Source organism: Emys orbicularis, chromosome 3 (genome assembly GCF_028017835.1).
Source record: "Emys orbicularis isolate rEmyOrb1 chromosome 3, rEmyOrb1.hap1, whole genome shotgun sequence".
NCBI classification, from domain to species: domain Eukaryota; kingdom Metazoa; phylum Chordata; order Testudines; family Emydidae; genus Emys; species Emys orbicularis.
This window is the reverse complement of record NC_088685.1, coordinates 151,510,324-151,525,581: the sequence shown is the minus strand read 5'-3', so window position 1 is coordinate 151,525,581 and position 15,258 is coordinate 151,510,324. Positions and strand designations below refer to the sequence as shown.

Below are 15,258 nucleotides of genomic sequence, written 5' to 3'. Positions count from 1 at the left end.
AGGGAGGTTAAAATGCACAATTCTCAAGTCACAACAAACAGGAATGGCAGCAGCTCAGGATTCACACCCCAGCTCTCCTGGTTGCCTCCTTTGCTTTTAAGCCAACTTTTTATTTATAGCAGAGCAGCAGGAGAAACACACCCTGGAAGAAAGTGAGGAGGAGGAGGTGGTGGTGAAGCACTAGTGAAAGGAGAGAAGAGAAAAGGGGTGGGGAGAAGAAGTAAGCAAGTAAATAGCTGAGATCAGTATGCAGCAGATAAAGGGTTTAGCAGGTGTAATCTAGCTTAACTGTACAATAATTTCCTTGCACCCTTGCTTGGGCTGAGAAGAATAGTTGCCCCATAGAGTCCAAACCAGACAGAGGAAAGCATCTCTGGTGCCTCTGAGTCAGGTCTCTGACAGAGATCTCAGCTGTTTGTTAGCTGCACTCACATTGCCTCAGAGCCTTTTCAGTCCGGCACCATTAAAAGGATCAGGCTGATTGACAGACAACGAGCTACTGGACAGAAGCAAGGAAGTTCTTTAGCTCCCTGAAGATGCAGGGTGGATTCAACTTTGACTGAGGAGGATGATGGCGGATTTTGCCTCCAAAGCCCTGGATCTTCCAGGCCTCTCTCCCAGGAATACTGTTGCAGTTTGAAGGGCTGCTGCAGAGCCATCTCCAAAGAAGAGCCGCTCTGGAGTGGGATTGTAGCATGAAGTAACTCCCCACAACTACACCTTCCGTCAGGGAGAAGGAGACTGCAGCACCATGAACCAACATCACATCACGCTACCCCACCCCACCAAAAGGGGAGAACAACAAAGAAGCACTCAGCCTCCTCTTGCCATCTTGATTCACACACACACACAACCTGACAGTGAAACCTGGATCAATCCTAACATCCAGCGTCAATAGCATGAAAATACAACGTTTCCTCCTTGGCGATTTGCTTCTGACATTGGGGGAGAGTCAGGGAACGGCAAGGAGGCAGAGCTGGGCCAGGTAAAACAAGAAAAAAAATCGCTACAAAAATGGTGAATGAGTCATTGTGTTTATTGCGATGAGGCTAGTGTGTGTCAGCGGGCAGCCCTGGATACCCTGTATCCCCTGCTGGGCTCCGTAAAGGGGAATGTGTGTGTGTGTGTGGGGGGAGGGAAATCACACAAGAGGCAAATGGGGCATTTGCAGGAGCCACCTCCCTAGCAATCCCGCTTCCATTGTTCCAGAGGCAGGCAGGCTAAGCGACACGGACACCCACAGATCTATTGGAAACCGATACTGGAGCGGGGAAGGAGAGAGCCGTTCCCACGGGCGGGAGAGATGCACACACACAGAGGGAGACATTCACATTTCCAGGCTGCCTTGGAGACAGGTCCTTGTAGCTGCTGCTGCAGAGGGGAGAAAGGCGGGGGGCGGAGGGAACGAGCCATTGCAATGCAATGTATGCCAGGCTGCTCACTTACCCCAGTGTCAGACACGGACCGGCTCCCCACTCCTTCTGCTGGACTCCCCAAGGGCTCCAGCTGGCCCCTCCGAAGCTGGGAGGGCAGCACCGCACTCACACACGGAAGGCACCCCAGCCCCACACCAGCTAAGTCTCCTGCCACTGCCTGGCTCAGCTGGAAGAACAAGGAACAGGAGGAGGAGGAGACAAGGAGCGAGGGGGCGTAGCCTATCCCTGCACAGGTGGTGGTGGGAGGGGCTATTCCAGTGTTACTCTCCAGAGGCTGATGCGCATGCGCCCCCTCCCCCTCGGGCGATCGGATCGTTCCCCTCGCTCCCCTTTTGCGCATGCGTGCTGGGGATCGAGCCTGCGGCCTGTGAGTGACTGGGGGAGCGGGGCGCGCGCTGGCCCCCCACCATGCGCGGAGGGAGGGTGGGTGAGTGGAGACCCGGACTCCTGGGTTCCTCGAGTGGCCTTGGGCCAGCGCCCGCTGCCCGCCCCGGCGGTGGCGGATCCGCCCGGGTCTCCCCCGCGGGCTTGGCGCTGCCTGGCCCCGGGAGGGGCCCGTTCCCTGCGCCACGCGGGGCAGCCAGAGCCGCGACCCCGCCGCGGGGCGCCCTGCCGGGCAGGGCCGGGGAACCCAGCGAGTGCGGGGCGCTGTGGTGTCGGGGGCGCTGCCCGGCTGCGTGTGGCCAGGGGCAGCCCGGCGTGCCTGGCTATAGGCAGCCCTGGGGTGGGCCTTGGCCTGCTGCTGCTGCTACACCCGGGTGCTGCCGGCTTGGTGCACAACAGGGGGCTTCGAGGGGCAGATGGTCCTCACCAGATGTCCTAAAACCTTACTAGTTTCCCAGCCTAGGCCACCCCAGAGTCTTGCTGCATCTTCCTCTGCACACCGCCCTGTATCCTTGTTTATTGTAGGTGCAGGGTCGCTGTAGATCGGGGGAATCAATTATTTTTTGACAGGGTCCAAATTTCCAGACTCCAGGGAAAAAATAAGTAAAAAATAAGTAAATGAAAAGATTTCAGGGTCTGTTCAAAAGTGTCTGGTGGTCCGGATTTGGCCCACGGTCCACCTATTGACTGTCCCTGCGTGGTTTTCTAGCCTGTCCCCTGTAAGCACAGAGTCTCTGTTTTTCTTTCCTGTCTCAAGAGTACATTCACAAAAGTAAACTACTAAACTCTGCAGCCTCTCTGTTACACCAGGCATGGCCGGTCCTTGTAACCTTTCTGGCACTCCAGGGACACTTAACTCAGGTTTATATAGGGCTTGGTGAGGCCATCCTGGTAATTCTTTTGTATTATACTAGTGCCTCCAGTCCCCAACCAAAACCGGGAGCCATTATTTTAGTACTGTACAGACATAGTAATAGACAATCCCTGCCTCAATAAGCTTACAGTATAACTAGAAAAGTCAGACAATGGATATGTCTATGTCAGACCCTTTCAGAAGTCTGGCTCCAATATGCCACATGAGTATTACAACTTACAAAATTTGTTCTTGAGAACGGCCATACTGGGTCAGACCAGTGGTCCATCTAGCCGAGTATCCTGTCTTCTGACAGTGGCCAATGCCAGATGTTTCAGAGGGAATGAACAGAAGAGGGAATCATCAAGTGATCCATCCCTGGTCGCCCATTCCCAGCTTCTGGCAAAGAGAAGCTAGGAACTCTACTCTTAAGGATCAACAAAGGGCAACATTTCTCAACTGGTGTGACCATTGGGAAAATTATTGAAAATATTATTGCAGTCTAATGCAAAGAAAATCTTGCTTCCCCCACTCCTGGCACATCTTTCAGGGTCCAGTATACCTCCCTCCCCAAACATTATTTATGTTTAGTCTTCTAAGCATCAATGCATTTTTACTCTTACAGTAAATTAATAATAGGGGTTGTAAACACCCCCCCCCCCAAATAAGGGGCGATTAGCCTGAAAGGGTGAGAAACACTGGCCTCAGGTAATTCATAGAATCATAGGACTGGATCTAGACCATCCCTGACAGGTATTTGTTAACCTACTCTTAAAAATTGCTAATGATGGAGGTTCCACAACCTCCCTAGGCAATTTATTCCGGTGCTTAACCACCCTGACAGGAAGTTTTTCCTAATCATAGAATATTAGGGTTGGAAGAGACCTCAGGAGGTCATCTAGTGCAATCCCCTGCTCAAAGCAGGACCAACACCAACTAAATCATCCCAGCCAAGGCTTTCTCAAGTCGGGCCTTAAAAACCTCTAAGGATGGAGATTCCACCACCTCCCTAGGTAACCCGTTCCAGTGCTTCACCACCCTCCTAGTGAAATAGTGTTTCCTAATATCCAACCTAGACCTCCCGCACTGCAATTTGAGACCATTGTTCCTTGTTCTGTCATCTGCTACCACTGAGAACAGCCTAGCTCCATCCTCTTTGGAACCCCCCTTCAGGTAGTTGAAGGCTGCTATCAAATCCCCCCTCACTCTTCTCTTCTGCAGACTAATTAATCCCAGTTCCTTCAGCCTCTCCTCATAAGTCATGTGCCCCAGTCCCCTAATCATTTTCATTGCCCTCCACTGGACTGTCTCCAATTTGTCCGCATCCCTTCTGTAGTGGGGGGGACCAGAACTGGACGCAATACTCCAGGTGTGGCCTCACCAGTGCTGAAGAGAGGGGAATAATCACTTCCCTCAATCTGCTGGCAATGCTCCTACTAATACAGCCCAATATGCCGTTGGCCTTCTTGGCAACGAGGGAACACTGCTGACTCATATCCAGCTTCTCATCCAACCTAAACCACTCTTGCTGCAATTTAAGTCCATTGCTTCTTGTCCTAGCCTCACAGGTTAAGAAGAACAATTTTTCTTCCTCCTCCTTGCAACCTTTGGGATATGCAGAGTTAATTAAGTTGATTAGCACCCTGGTTAGCTTAACCTGGGTGTGAGCAACCACAGTGCAAAGCCATACCCAAGTTACTGTGCCCTCCCTACTGCTGCACTCACCTGGGTGTATCACTAGGACTTCTGGGGCCATGCCACATGGTTCTTTGTGCTGTAGTATGCTGAGTCTGTCTGATTCTGTCCCAGTGGATTGTGGGAGAATTTGTCTGCCCTTTGGAGGGAATTGTGGGAAGGCATCAGAGGACTGTCAGCGCTCAGATGAGTTAGTCCTCCCTGCAAAGTGGGTGAGCTACCAGCCTGAATGAAAACGGAACCCAGATTCTTACTCATACTTCCAGCTGTGCCAACTAGCCTGGATTGAAAGCACCACCAAACTCTGGGAGGCAGGATTCTGTATGTTGTTAGGAGGGGATTGGGCAGCACCCATGTAAATGCCTGGGCCATCTGCAGTGAAGACATACCCGCAGGCAGTTAATGCAAGGTGGTAAATGTCTGTTGAAGACAAGCACAAAGAGTCTAAGGCAGAGGTGGGCAAACTACAGCCTGCGGGACTGTCCTGCCTGGCTCCTGAGCTCCCGGCCGGGGAGGCTAGCCCCCGGACCCTCCCCTGCTGTCCCTCCCCCGCAGAGCCACGCTGCCTCATGGGTAGCGCTCTGGGTGGCGGAGCTGCACGCTTCTGTGGAGCAGAGTGGCAGCGTGTCTGGCTCCAGCCAGCGCGGCAGCCAGACATGCTGCTCTGCATGCTCTGCTCGGCGTGGTAAGTGGGCCGGGGCTGGAGTGTTGTATAAGGGGTGGGGGGGCTCCAGGGGGCAGTCAGGGGACAGGGAATGGGGGGTTGGATAGGCATGGGGTCCCAGGGTGCCTGTCAGGGGGTGGAGGTGTGGATGGGGTCAGGGCAGTCAGGGGACTGGGAGCAGGGGGGTTGGATAGGGGGTTCGGTCCCAGGGGGTAGTTAGGGGCGGGGGTCCTGGGAGGGGGCAGTTAGGGGACAAGGAGCAGGGGGGCGTTGGATGGGTCGGGGGTTCTGAGGGGGGCAGGGAGGGGGTGGATAGGAGGCGGGGGCTAGGCTGTTTGGGAAGGCACAGCCTTCCCTACCCGGCCCTCCATCCAGTTTTGCAATCCCAATGTGGCCATCTTAAGTGGTTTTTTACCTACAAAATCTTATGCCCAAATAAATTTGTTAGTCTTTAAGGTGCCACTGGTCTCCTTGTTGTTTCTGTGGATACAGACTAACACGGCTACCCCCTGATACTGGACAAAGACAGTTTTACATCAAGATAGCTATTTCTCAGTAAAATCCCAGTGGAGACAAAGCACAGATAACTTTTACCTTGATGTAGCCAGTAGAGGCCTGCCCTATGCCCTGACCTGGGATTGACCTCAACTAGTTACTTTAGGGTAAAAACTAGCCTGGTCTGCACCAAGATTTTATATTGAGACAGCTGACTCAGTTAGCTATCTCAGAGTAAACACCTCCACCCTTTTTTTTGTTGGTGCTGTGAAGACAGCCATGGTTGGATAACAGGTTAGTGGTAGAACTGGGAATAGACCCAGTCTTCTGACTTCCTGTTTATTGTCCTGTCCACTAGACCTCACTAATCTTTAAAAGAGAGAAGTTTGTTTTGAGATTTGAGGTGTATATATGTGCATGTGCACACTCTGTGGGGACTAGAAAGCAAAATCCAGTTATGCAAGTTAATGTTTGGATTAGTTTGCAACCCCAAAAGATTTGAGTGGGAATTTTACTATGAAAAGGTTTTCAGGCATCTATAGCACTAAAAAGAAAGTCCTGAATCTCAATTTGGAACACTATTTCTTTATTTTTTTTTCCTGGTTAATTATGATCCTGACAACCAATTCCAAATTCTTGTGATTCACTTGGAAACTATGCAAAAGTAGAATTGTTCCTTCTCAAAAAGGTATAATGAGTTCCTATTATTGCCTTGAACCAATAAATACCCTGGTTAATAACCAGTCCTATTCATAAAACTTGAGTTCTAGAAGAATTAAGTCCCTCTGTGTGAGTTTTGGCCTCTATAGTCTGTCATTAATGTAAAACCAATTATGCCTTTGTAATGAATATCTCCTGTGTTTTTAACACACACAAGCTCTTAATCACATCTCTTTCTTTCTGAAGAAAACTCTGAATCGGTTGAGCTCCTGTAGCTCACAGTTGGCTCTTGTAGAGCAGGTTGGCAGACATTCTATAAATAAACCCATACACTGCTGCTCCAGGTTCAGACATTTGCATTGTGCATATCATCTTGAGTTCATTGCCTTCATTTTAATGATGAACGAAGAACTCATTTCAAATCTGTACGTCCTAGTGCCCAGAATTTGACTTTTTTTTCTGTCTCAGTTTGAAAGAGTGGTCAGGCTAGACCCTGCTAAACTGACTATTAACATAAGATTACTACATTTGAGAGTGAGTAAAAATGTTTTTCCCTGTTTTTTCTGTTTTGTACATTTAACAGCAATTTTGTGCTTAGCTGGTTTCAGTGTTTGCCCTTTCACCTAGCAACAGGGGACAGGGAAAAAAAGTTATAAATAAGAAAATGTGACTGAAACTACAGACATTCCCAGGGGTCTTGGAAGCAGGTGGTTAACTCATTGTGTCCCTTAAAAGTGGATGCTCTGTCCTTGTGTTTTAAAATTTCTTTTAATCCTATAGTGACCTAATGTGCCATTAGGAAACACTTTTGCAGAGTGCTTTCCAATCTGTGTCTGAGTGCTTCTATCACTTGAATTGAGCTATAGAAATGTACGTAGTAATAATGGTTACTGTCTAGACAGAGTACCCCTGCAATGGGCATTAAGGTTTTATTACACAAAATGGAGTTGGGGGGAGGTGGTCTTGCAACTTGTCGCTAAAGTGGGGAAAAAAAGCCACCTTTCCTATTGGCAGACTCACAAATGCAATTAAGAGAATTTGAAGACTCAGGTCTTGTTTCCCTTGTGGTTTGAGTCCTGAAGAAGGTACTCAGCAACTTGTGGATTGTTTGGCTCCCTATGGGAGTAAACACACGTGGTCAATGCTATTTTAGTGGTAAGACATCCTCAGATCATATTAGTTAAATGAGGCAGCCCATGTGTGTTAGATAAAATATTCTGGGTTGGCCACTTTCTGTTCAGTGGAGTGGAATATTCTGGAACTGCAGTGTATTTGCTTCTGTTGGAAAACACTTACATTTGCAAGATTAATAAAACACATCTTTATTCCCTAGTGGAGAGGGGGTAAGGTAAGCTGGGAGTTTTAATACAGCACTTGGAAATGGTACAGTGCATAAATAGCCTTCAGTGGTTTGTGACCAATGAACGGTTCCTCTTCCTGTGCAGTATCTGAGCTTTGTGTAAGTCTGCTGAAGGCCTGTTGAAGTGGGGAGAATGCTGCAATACACTTGAGAATGGAATGTTTACTGCAGTGGGTTATTGCACATTCAGACTTAATCAGTAGACTAGGATTTGGGTCACTCTGGTGAGCGAATATTTGATTAACTTTTTTTTTTTTTTTTCTAAAACTTATTCCGAACAAAAATTGCGTTTGGGTCTACAGCATACCTGGTCAGGTTGGGGGCAGATGGGTAAAAGAGCTTCAAGGTCTTGGATTTACAGAGTTGGACCCTCTCAATATGAAATAAAAGTAATTGCTAGAGTTTAGCTGCAGCTGTGTGACCTAAATTAGAAAGGATGGATTGAACATGTAGTCGTCGTTTAAGTGCTCTAGACATGTTGCTGTATTGCAGTGCCGTGATCATTTCTGTGACTAGAAGCACCTCTTGTCCTATAAACTCTATACTGTATGCAATTGGCTTTTGGTTTGGTGGCTATCTAGAGTCTTAGTTTTGGGCAGTGGCCATGATGAAGATGGTACAAATGTTAGTCTACATGAAAACTGGCCTCTTCTGTACTAGCATGAATGCGTCAACAATCAGAAGACTGTTAATATTTAAATATTAAACAGTAATAATCTCTTGCCTTTCTCAGATATTATAAAGCACCCTCATGTGCTGATTGGGCAATAGCAACTACAGGTGAGTGGCCCTTGGAAGTGCCCAAAGGAACAATGATTGCATTGTATAAGGCTTGAGAGAAGCTGGGAAGAGCCTCTTACAAACACACCACAAAGCACCGAAACATGGACAGAAATGACACTGGAAAGCAAACTTAAGAAAAAAACTAAGTTAATTTGTTATTCACACGTTTGCGGTTACTTCTCAAATAGAATGCGCCAAATACTGTCTCCTCCTCTCTGGTCCACTTTGAAGATTTGCCAGCATGTGGTAACAGCTCTCTGGAGTGTTGAAGTGTTCTGTGTTGCAACTGGTGGGATGGATTTTAGTGCTTTATAATGACTGCTAAAGCAGCATTAAACCAGGCTTTTAATACTTAGCATTCACATACCTCCGTACAGACAGTAAAAAATTAATTTGCCCCTTGGAATTAAGATGGAGACACTAAGGCAGAGAGGATAAATGACTTCTTAAAGGCTACCCAGAGTATATTGGAGCTGGGTCTAAACTCGGGAGTGTCTGGCACCCAGTACAGTAGACCAAACAACGTTGGGCTCTTGCTGCCAGTGGTCTACATTTTCATTTCCTTGGGAAGTTTGGAAATGCTAATGTTAGTCAAACAAATTGAAGATCTGATTTACTGTTTATACAGTATTAAGTGCAAAGTGTGTTTCACTGCATGAGCTGAATTACGGGGGGCATTTCAGCTCAAAGGGAAAGTTAAGACTAGCGGAATGTGTTGGCGAAGAGGGGTTGGAAGAGTTTCTTATCATTGCTATAAAGATGGAATACTGATCACACATAGTTCTTGAACACTGTCAACTTTAACAGGGCAGAGGCTGTCTTGGGTCAGTGGCTGTATAATCTCATGCCACACAGAGGATTCGGGGTTAGAAACATCCAAGGGCTTTTTATGAGCCAGTGGATAGCCAGTGAAATGCTCAATATTTTCCAGGAGTTCACCACCTATGACAATTTGTGGGAGAAGGGGGGCAATTTATGCTGGGGCAGGCTGGTGGAGCACCTTAGTCTTCCCGATGTTGAGGGAAAGTCCCAGACTATGATAGGCACCTGAGACAAGATCTAGGGTAGATTGCAAATCAGCCTCAGTGTGCATGAGGATAGCACGGTCGTCAGCATACTGAAGGTCGGTAATAACAGTCCTGGTGACCTTAGTTTTAGAATGAAGACTCCGCAGGCTGAAGAGCTGGCTGTCCATGCAATACTCAATCCCAATTCCAGAAGAGAGGTCACAAATAAGAATCGAGATCACGGCAAGATAGATGGAAAAAAGCTTTGGGGGCAATAACACAACCCTGGTTAACACCAGTCATGGTAAGAGGAGCTGCAGAGGACAGAGGAAACGCTACAAGGACACCCTGAAAGTATATCTTAAGACCCCACGAATTGGGAAGAGCTGGCTGCCAATAGACTGCTATGGCATCGCATCATACATCAAGCCTCAGCCTGTTTTGAAGAGAATCGCCTTGCTCAAGAGGCCGAGAAACGGCAGAGGAGGAAGGAAAGGGTACAGCATGCTGGCCAGCAGTTGTGCTGTCTCCAAGCAACCACCTGCCATATATAAAAAAATATATATATGGAAAAACCAGTAGAGCACTAATTGGACTCTTCAGTCATCTGAAGTCTCCTCAATGACTTTTTCCCCCTTGGCAGACATCATTCTTGTATGGAAGGATAGCTGTTGCTGACGGATAGCAAATGTAGAGTTTAAGTAGACAGTATGGTACAGGAAAGGGGCAGACAGGCACTGTTATTTCTCATTGATGCCTTCTGTTGGAAAGATCCACGGCTTGCCTTAGACACAGGCTCCGGAGGTAGTGAGAGTAACATGCAAACACTCAGGTATGTGCTTAGTTTTGCTTCCATTTGTAAAATTAAGCATATATAGGAGTGTTAGCAAAACTAGGGACAAAGTCTCTCTCTTCACTGCCAGGAAAGTTGTGTGTGTTTAGGGTGAGGTATCTTGCTGTAAAATCCTAATGGAGTCAAGGCATAGGTAGTCTTACCCTTCATGTAGCTAGGCAAAGTTACTATATCTCCCTGCCATAGTTGAGCTTGCCTGGCTACATCAAAGTAAAACCTACAGAGTCTTGTTTCTGCTAGTATTTCACAGTGAGATAGCTAATATGTGTTAGCTCTCTTGCTTTGAAAACACAGCTTTTTGGGCAGTGAAGATGATTGCCTTAGGAATAGTGGAGGGGAACTCAGGCAGATTTTTAAGCAATATTGCTAATTTATTCCAGGTTCTGTTACCCCCGCCCCCGAGGTTTTGTTTTGTTTTTTTCTTTGCCACAAAAAATACCACACTTCCAATGTGGTAAGCCTCTTATTCAAAACCTGCCCATGTGATGTGTGAGGCCACTTGCAGCACAGTTAAAAATACATGCTATATTGCGTGTGTGTTGGTGCAGAAGTGCTGCGGCAGAATTTTTCAGATGGCCCTTAAAATGTGCCAGTATACAGAACGTGGCCCCAAGGTTATCAGAACTGGCTAAAAGACAAGTGGCAACTGTATTTTAAGTGTTACTTCAGGAAGGAGAGAGGCAGAAGGGAGCCTTGTTTGAAAGGGTCCAGTTATTCTGTATGGTCATAGATACAAAGAAATAGAAGCACCTAAACTATAGGCCTGGGAGAAAGTCAGGGAATCTAGTTTTGATAACATTTTTGGTATCTGATAAATTCCTGCCCAAGTCTTTACAAAAGGCTATAATGAGGTTGGAATGCTGCAAGGACTTAAGAATAGCAATACTACTCAAAGCTGTGGCTCCTGAAAGAACTTCTTACGTTACAGGCGGTTGTTTCCTGTGGGCACCACAGGTGGGGAAATATTGTCTGAAATAGTATTGGAGTCTAGAAACAAGCTGAGGAATGCCCGCTGCTTGCTAAGATTTGGAACACCATCAGTGGCCGTTGGAACTTCATTCCTTTCATGTTCTGTAGTGACTTGCCTCCTGTAATCCACAGACCCGCAGATTTTATATCGAAACCCATGTTAAAGGAATCAGAATTTTTTTGGGCCTTTTTTTAGAGAGAATTTTAGTAGCTGTTAATAGTCGAATAAAGTCTCTTACATAGTGACTATGTTCTCTCCAGGCATGCCCTCAATTCCCAAAATAATGATTACATGGCTTGCATTAAGAGGGAAAAGGCACTAAAATGATATATTTCCCCTTAAGTAGAAAACTGCACTGCAGTGATATTGAACATACTGCCTATGCATTCTGTCTGAGTTGTACTGACTGTCAGATTCAAATAAGGACTGTTGCGCTGGTTTGTCCAATGCTGAGGATGCTGTCAGCACTCAAGTAATGTATGCCCAGCAGTGCAATGTACTATACATCCCAAATGTGTCTTTTAGATTCCAGCCTATGATTTACCTTTTTAAAAAAAACTGAAATCAGCACTATCCAATTTCCAGAATCCATAATTCTCTTGTTTCTCGTGCAGGGCTTGTTACCAGAATCTCAATGGCTTTCTTGAATAGGCGACTGGGCTTGCTGTTAACCCAAGTAAACAGAGCAGTCGAGCAGCGGCACTTCAGGTACTTTTCAAATACTGCGAGCCTGTTGTTGTTTTTTTTAAACTGAGTGTTTTTCATATTTAAAGGGACATTGTTAAGTAGCTCAAATACAAAATATCATGATTCTAATTTCATAAAACTAGTGTAAGAGAAAAAATGTCATTACAGTCCATGAAAAGCCATTCAAAAGATTGCCTAAGCAATCCAAACACAACAGTGTATGCTGGTGCCTGACAATCAAGACGTGATATTGGCTGTGGCCCTGATCCGGTGGACAGATCTTGTGCCTGTGTGCTGAGTAGGTCTCAGAGTCTTCCTGTGCCCATCTGATTGCAAGATCAGGGCTTGGGAGCAGAAGGTAAAGGTGCTTTGTTACTGTTGCCAGCTGAGTGAAATGCAGAAAAGGTAACAAAATGCCCCATGTGGTGAAAAGTCAGTTACATGCTTAGAATTCTTCTAGTGTTAATTGTCTGGTATTTAGACCAAAAATAATTTAAAAAATTCTTTTGTTGTATCTTGACAGTGTCCCTTACGTTGTTTTCTTTTCATTTAAAGTGCCTGTCCCTGCCTCTAGGTATTTATTCATTAACTTCACATACTGCAATGCATTGACTAGCCTTTAAGACCTTGATCCTGCAATATGCTCTGTGTGGGTATGTGGAGCCACCAACACAGGTCTCATTGCAGGATTGATTAGAGTCTTAGTTTGCAGGGGGGATTAGTGTTTTAAATTGACTCACTTATTAGTCAATTCAGGTCACACCCATCACTGTAGTATCTGGGCTCAGTATCTGAGGCAAATAAGGACAATTTCCATATAAAAGGAGCTTAGTACCTCACCTCTTTAGTACCATGGGCTACATTTATATGGACATCCGGAATGAGGACCACTGACTATCACTTACACTGGGGTAAATGTGGTCAGAATTTGTCCCCGAGACTTTTAAAAGGATAGTGGCAAAGAAGGTGTTGATGGTAGATAATTGGGAAACTGAGAGGCTCTGGAACCATGTGGTGCTAACAATATGAGGCTGTACCCATTATATGGGAAAAAAGAACAGGAGTACTTGTGGCACCTTAGAGACTAACAAATTTATTAGAGCATAAGCTTTCGTGGGCTACAACCCACTTCTTCGGATGCATATAGAACACGAAAGCTTATGCTCTAATAAATTTGTTAGTCTCTAAGGTGCCACAAGTACTCCTGTTCTTTTTGCGGATACAGACTAACACGGCTGCTACTCTGAAACCCATTATATGGGGACTATCTTCTTGTTCGGTGTTTGTGCAGCACCGGGGCATAAACCCCTGCCTCCCGGCACTCTTTAAAATGCCCATTTCGCAAATGTGTGCTGCACTTGATGAGCCAGGAAGTTTGTGTGCCACTCTTTGTGGGAGCCTGGAGGGGGGCAAAGTTGTGTGCACGTACTCCCCATCTTCAAGAGGGAACGAGGGATCTAGATGTTGTGATTTAGTTACTGTATAGTTTATGCTCTATAAAACTAGAAAGAACCTGAGTGGATAGGCTGGCTTTTCATCCTGAAGTGGTCATTGTGTAATTTGATTGGTCATTGTGTAATTCAGAAACAAACTTCTGGGTTGATGTCTACCAGCAATCAGATCAGTATGGGCCTACGGGGCCTGGTCAAGTGGATTTGAACAGGGCCTTTGTTTGTAGTGGTGAGAGACTTTCCTAGACTTTGGCCAGGTGTCTTCTTTGAATGGGGCCAATAAACCACTTCGAATTTGATATTTTAAAAACTAATTTAAAAAAAAGAACAAATGTATTTTAAAGTGAGGTTCTACTCTGAAAAGTGAACATGTAAAAATGACCCCTTACTGTACAGATCCGCCCTGCCCTCCCCGAGTGTATTCAGAATCAGATCTGCTGATTTAACGAACACGTTTGTACTTCTTTTTATTCTTGTTAGTCCCGTGGAGCCAATATAGCTAAGAGACTCCAGCTCACGCTCTGTTCCTTCTTTTGAATCATGAAGAGAATTTTCTACTAAGTGACACCTGTGCACATTCGCGGAAGGCAGTGGGACTTCCCAGGTGTCATTGAAGGGAGAATTTATTCTGCAGAACCTTTATTACTAATGAGAACATGCAAGAAACAAAGAGCCCAGCTTGATTCTCAGATCCCTGGTGCTGTTTGTGGCACTGACAAAAAACCCCAAATCCTTTCACTTGTAAACTGAACACGTTGCATCTGGAGGTTCTAAAGGGTGCGATAAACAGGATGCTCTACAAGGTCATGTTTTAAAGGCACATTTCAGAGTAGAGTGGCCCTTTTGACTCCCTGTTAGCATGAATAATTTGTTTAAATTTAGCAAATTGTATGTGAAGCCCAAAGTAGCACCTGACTTTCAAAGAACACTTTGCACGCAGTAGATGTGTCACCAGTATGGTATGTATTTCTCACTGACTCCTTATCGCTGGGTCATGTAACAGCTTGATTCTGTGCTGGGCTTTGCCCTTGATCCCCAAGGATTGTTTGAGAAGCTCTGTCTAGCATTCTTACTTCTCTTTTGCCAGCATCACTGGAGCATGCAGTGCGATACAGAAACTGACCCGCGTGCGAGTGGTGGACAACAGTGCCTTGGGGAACACGCCGTACCATCGGCCGCCCAAATGCATCCATGTGTATAACAAGACTGGAGTTGGTAAAGTGGGGGATAAAATTCTCCTGGCTATCAAAGGAGAAAAGAAAAAGGCTTTAATTGTAGGTCACAGGATGCCTGGCCCTTGCATGACACCTAGATTTGATTCCAACAATGTGGTGCTCATCGAAGACAATGGAAACCCAACCGGGACTAGAATAAAAACCCCAATACCCTTGATCCTGCGGAAGCGCGAAGGAGAGTTCTCTAAAGTGTTGGCCATTGCCCAGCACTTAGTGTGAAGACTATGAAAGGTCTCAGGCTGTCCTGCTGCATGATCTTTGAAAGAGTAAGTGTTCCATATGGTTCCACTTAACCTAGAAGAGGATCCAAGGAGAACTGAGGTTCATCGGGAGACTGGTCTTCTACTTGTGAATTAAGATCTACAGCTGAATAAAAGATTTTTAAGACACTTGAGTATTTTTTTTTTAGATTGATATTCTAACTGCATCACATCCTTTTAGATAGTTTTGCCAAAGCAAACTATTTTAGATGAACCCTTCCCTGCCTGTGGTGTTAACCTGACCCAAGATCATTAACACGTAATATGTTAAAACTCTAACTTGCTTTGCCTATTTATGCTGTTTTTTTTTACTCTTTTGCATTTTTCAGTTCTGGCAACTTACGTGTTGAGAATGTGTTTTCTGATGTGTAACACACACATAAGTGCAGTTCCTGCCCCCAAGATCTTGCAAGTCTAAATGACCCAGATAAGACACGGGGGGGGGGGAGACCCAGAGAAAAGTAT

The 15,258-nt window shown here is 45.9% G+C and overlaps 1 protein-coding gene across 1 annotated transcript; it reads left to right on the top strand.

Moving 5' to 3' along the window:
* The first annotated feature begins 1,727 nt into the window (after positions 1–1,727).
* On the top strand, positions 1,728–14,922 carry MRPL14 (mitochondrial ribosomal protein L14). The gene is made up of 3 exons (XM_065401537.1): positions 1,728–1,803; positions 11,775–11,868; positions 14,386–14,922. The coding sequence occupies exons 2-3, from the start codon at positions 11,795–11,797 to the stop codon at positions 14,750–14,752; spliced, it is 441 nt and encodes a 146-aa protein (XP_065257609.1). The 5' UTR covers positions 1,728–1,803; positions 11,775–11,794; the 3' UTR covers positions 14,753–14,922.
* The last annotated feature ends 336 nt before the right edge of the window (positions 14,923–15,258 follow it).

Excerpts from the sequence above, each read along its gene's own strand:
- MRPL14 (XM_065401537.1), top strand. The coding sequence starts at position 11,795 with ATGGCTTTCTTGAATAGGCGACTGGGCTTGCTGTTAACCCAAGTAAAC. Across the intron at positions 11,869-14,385 it reads GTCGAGCAGCGGCACTTCAG|CATCACTGGAGCATGCAGTG; the intron begins GTACTTTTCAAA and ends CTCTTTTGCCAG.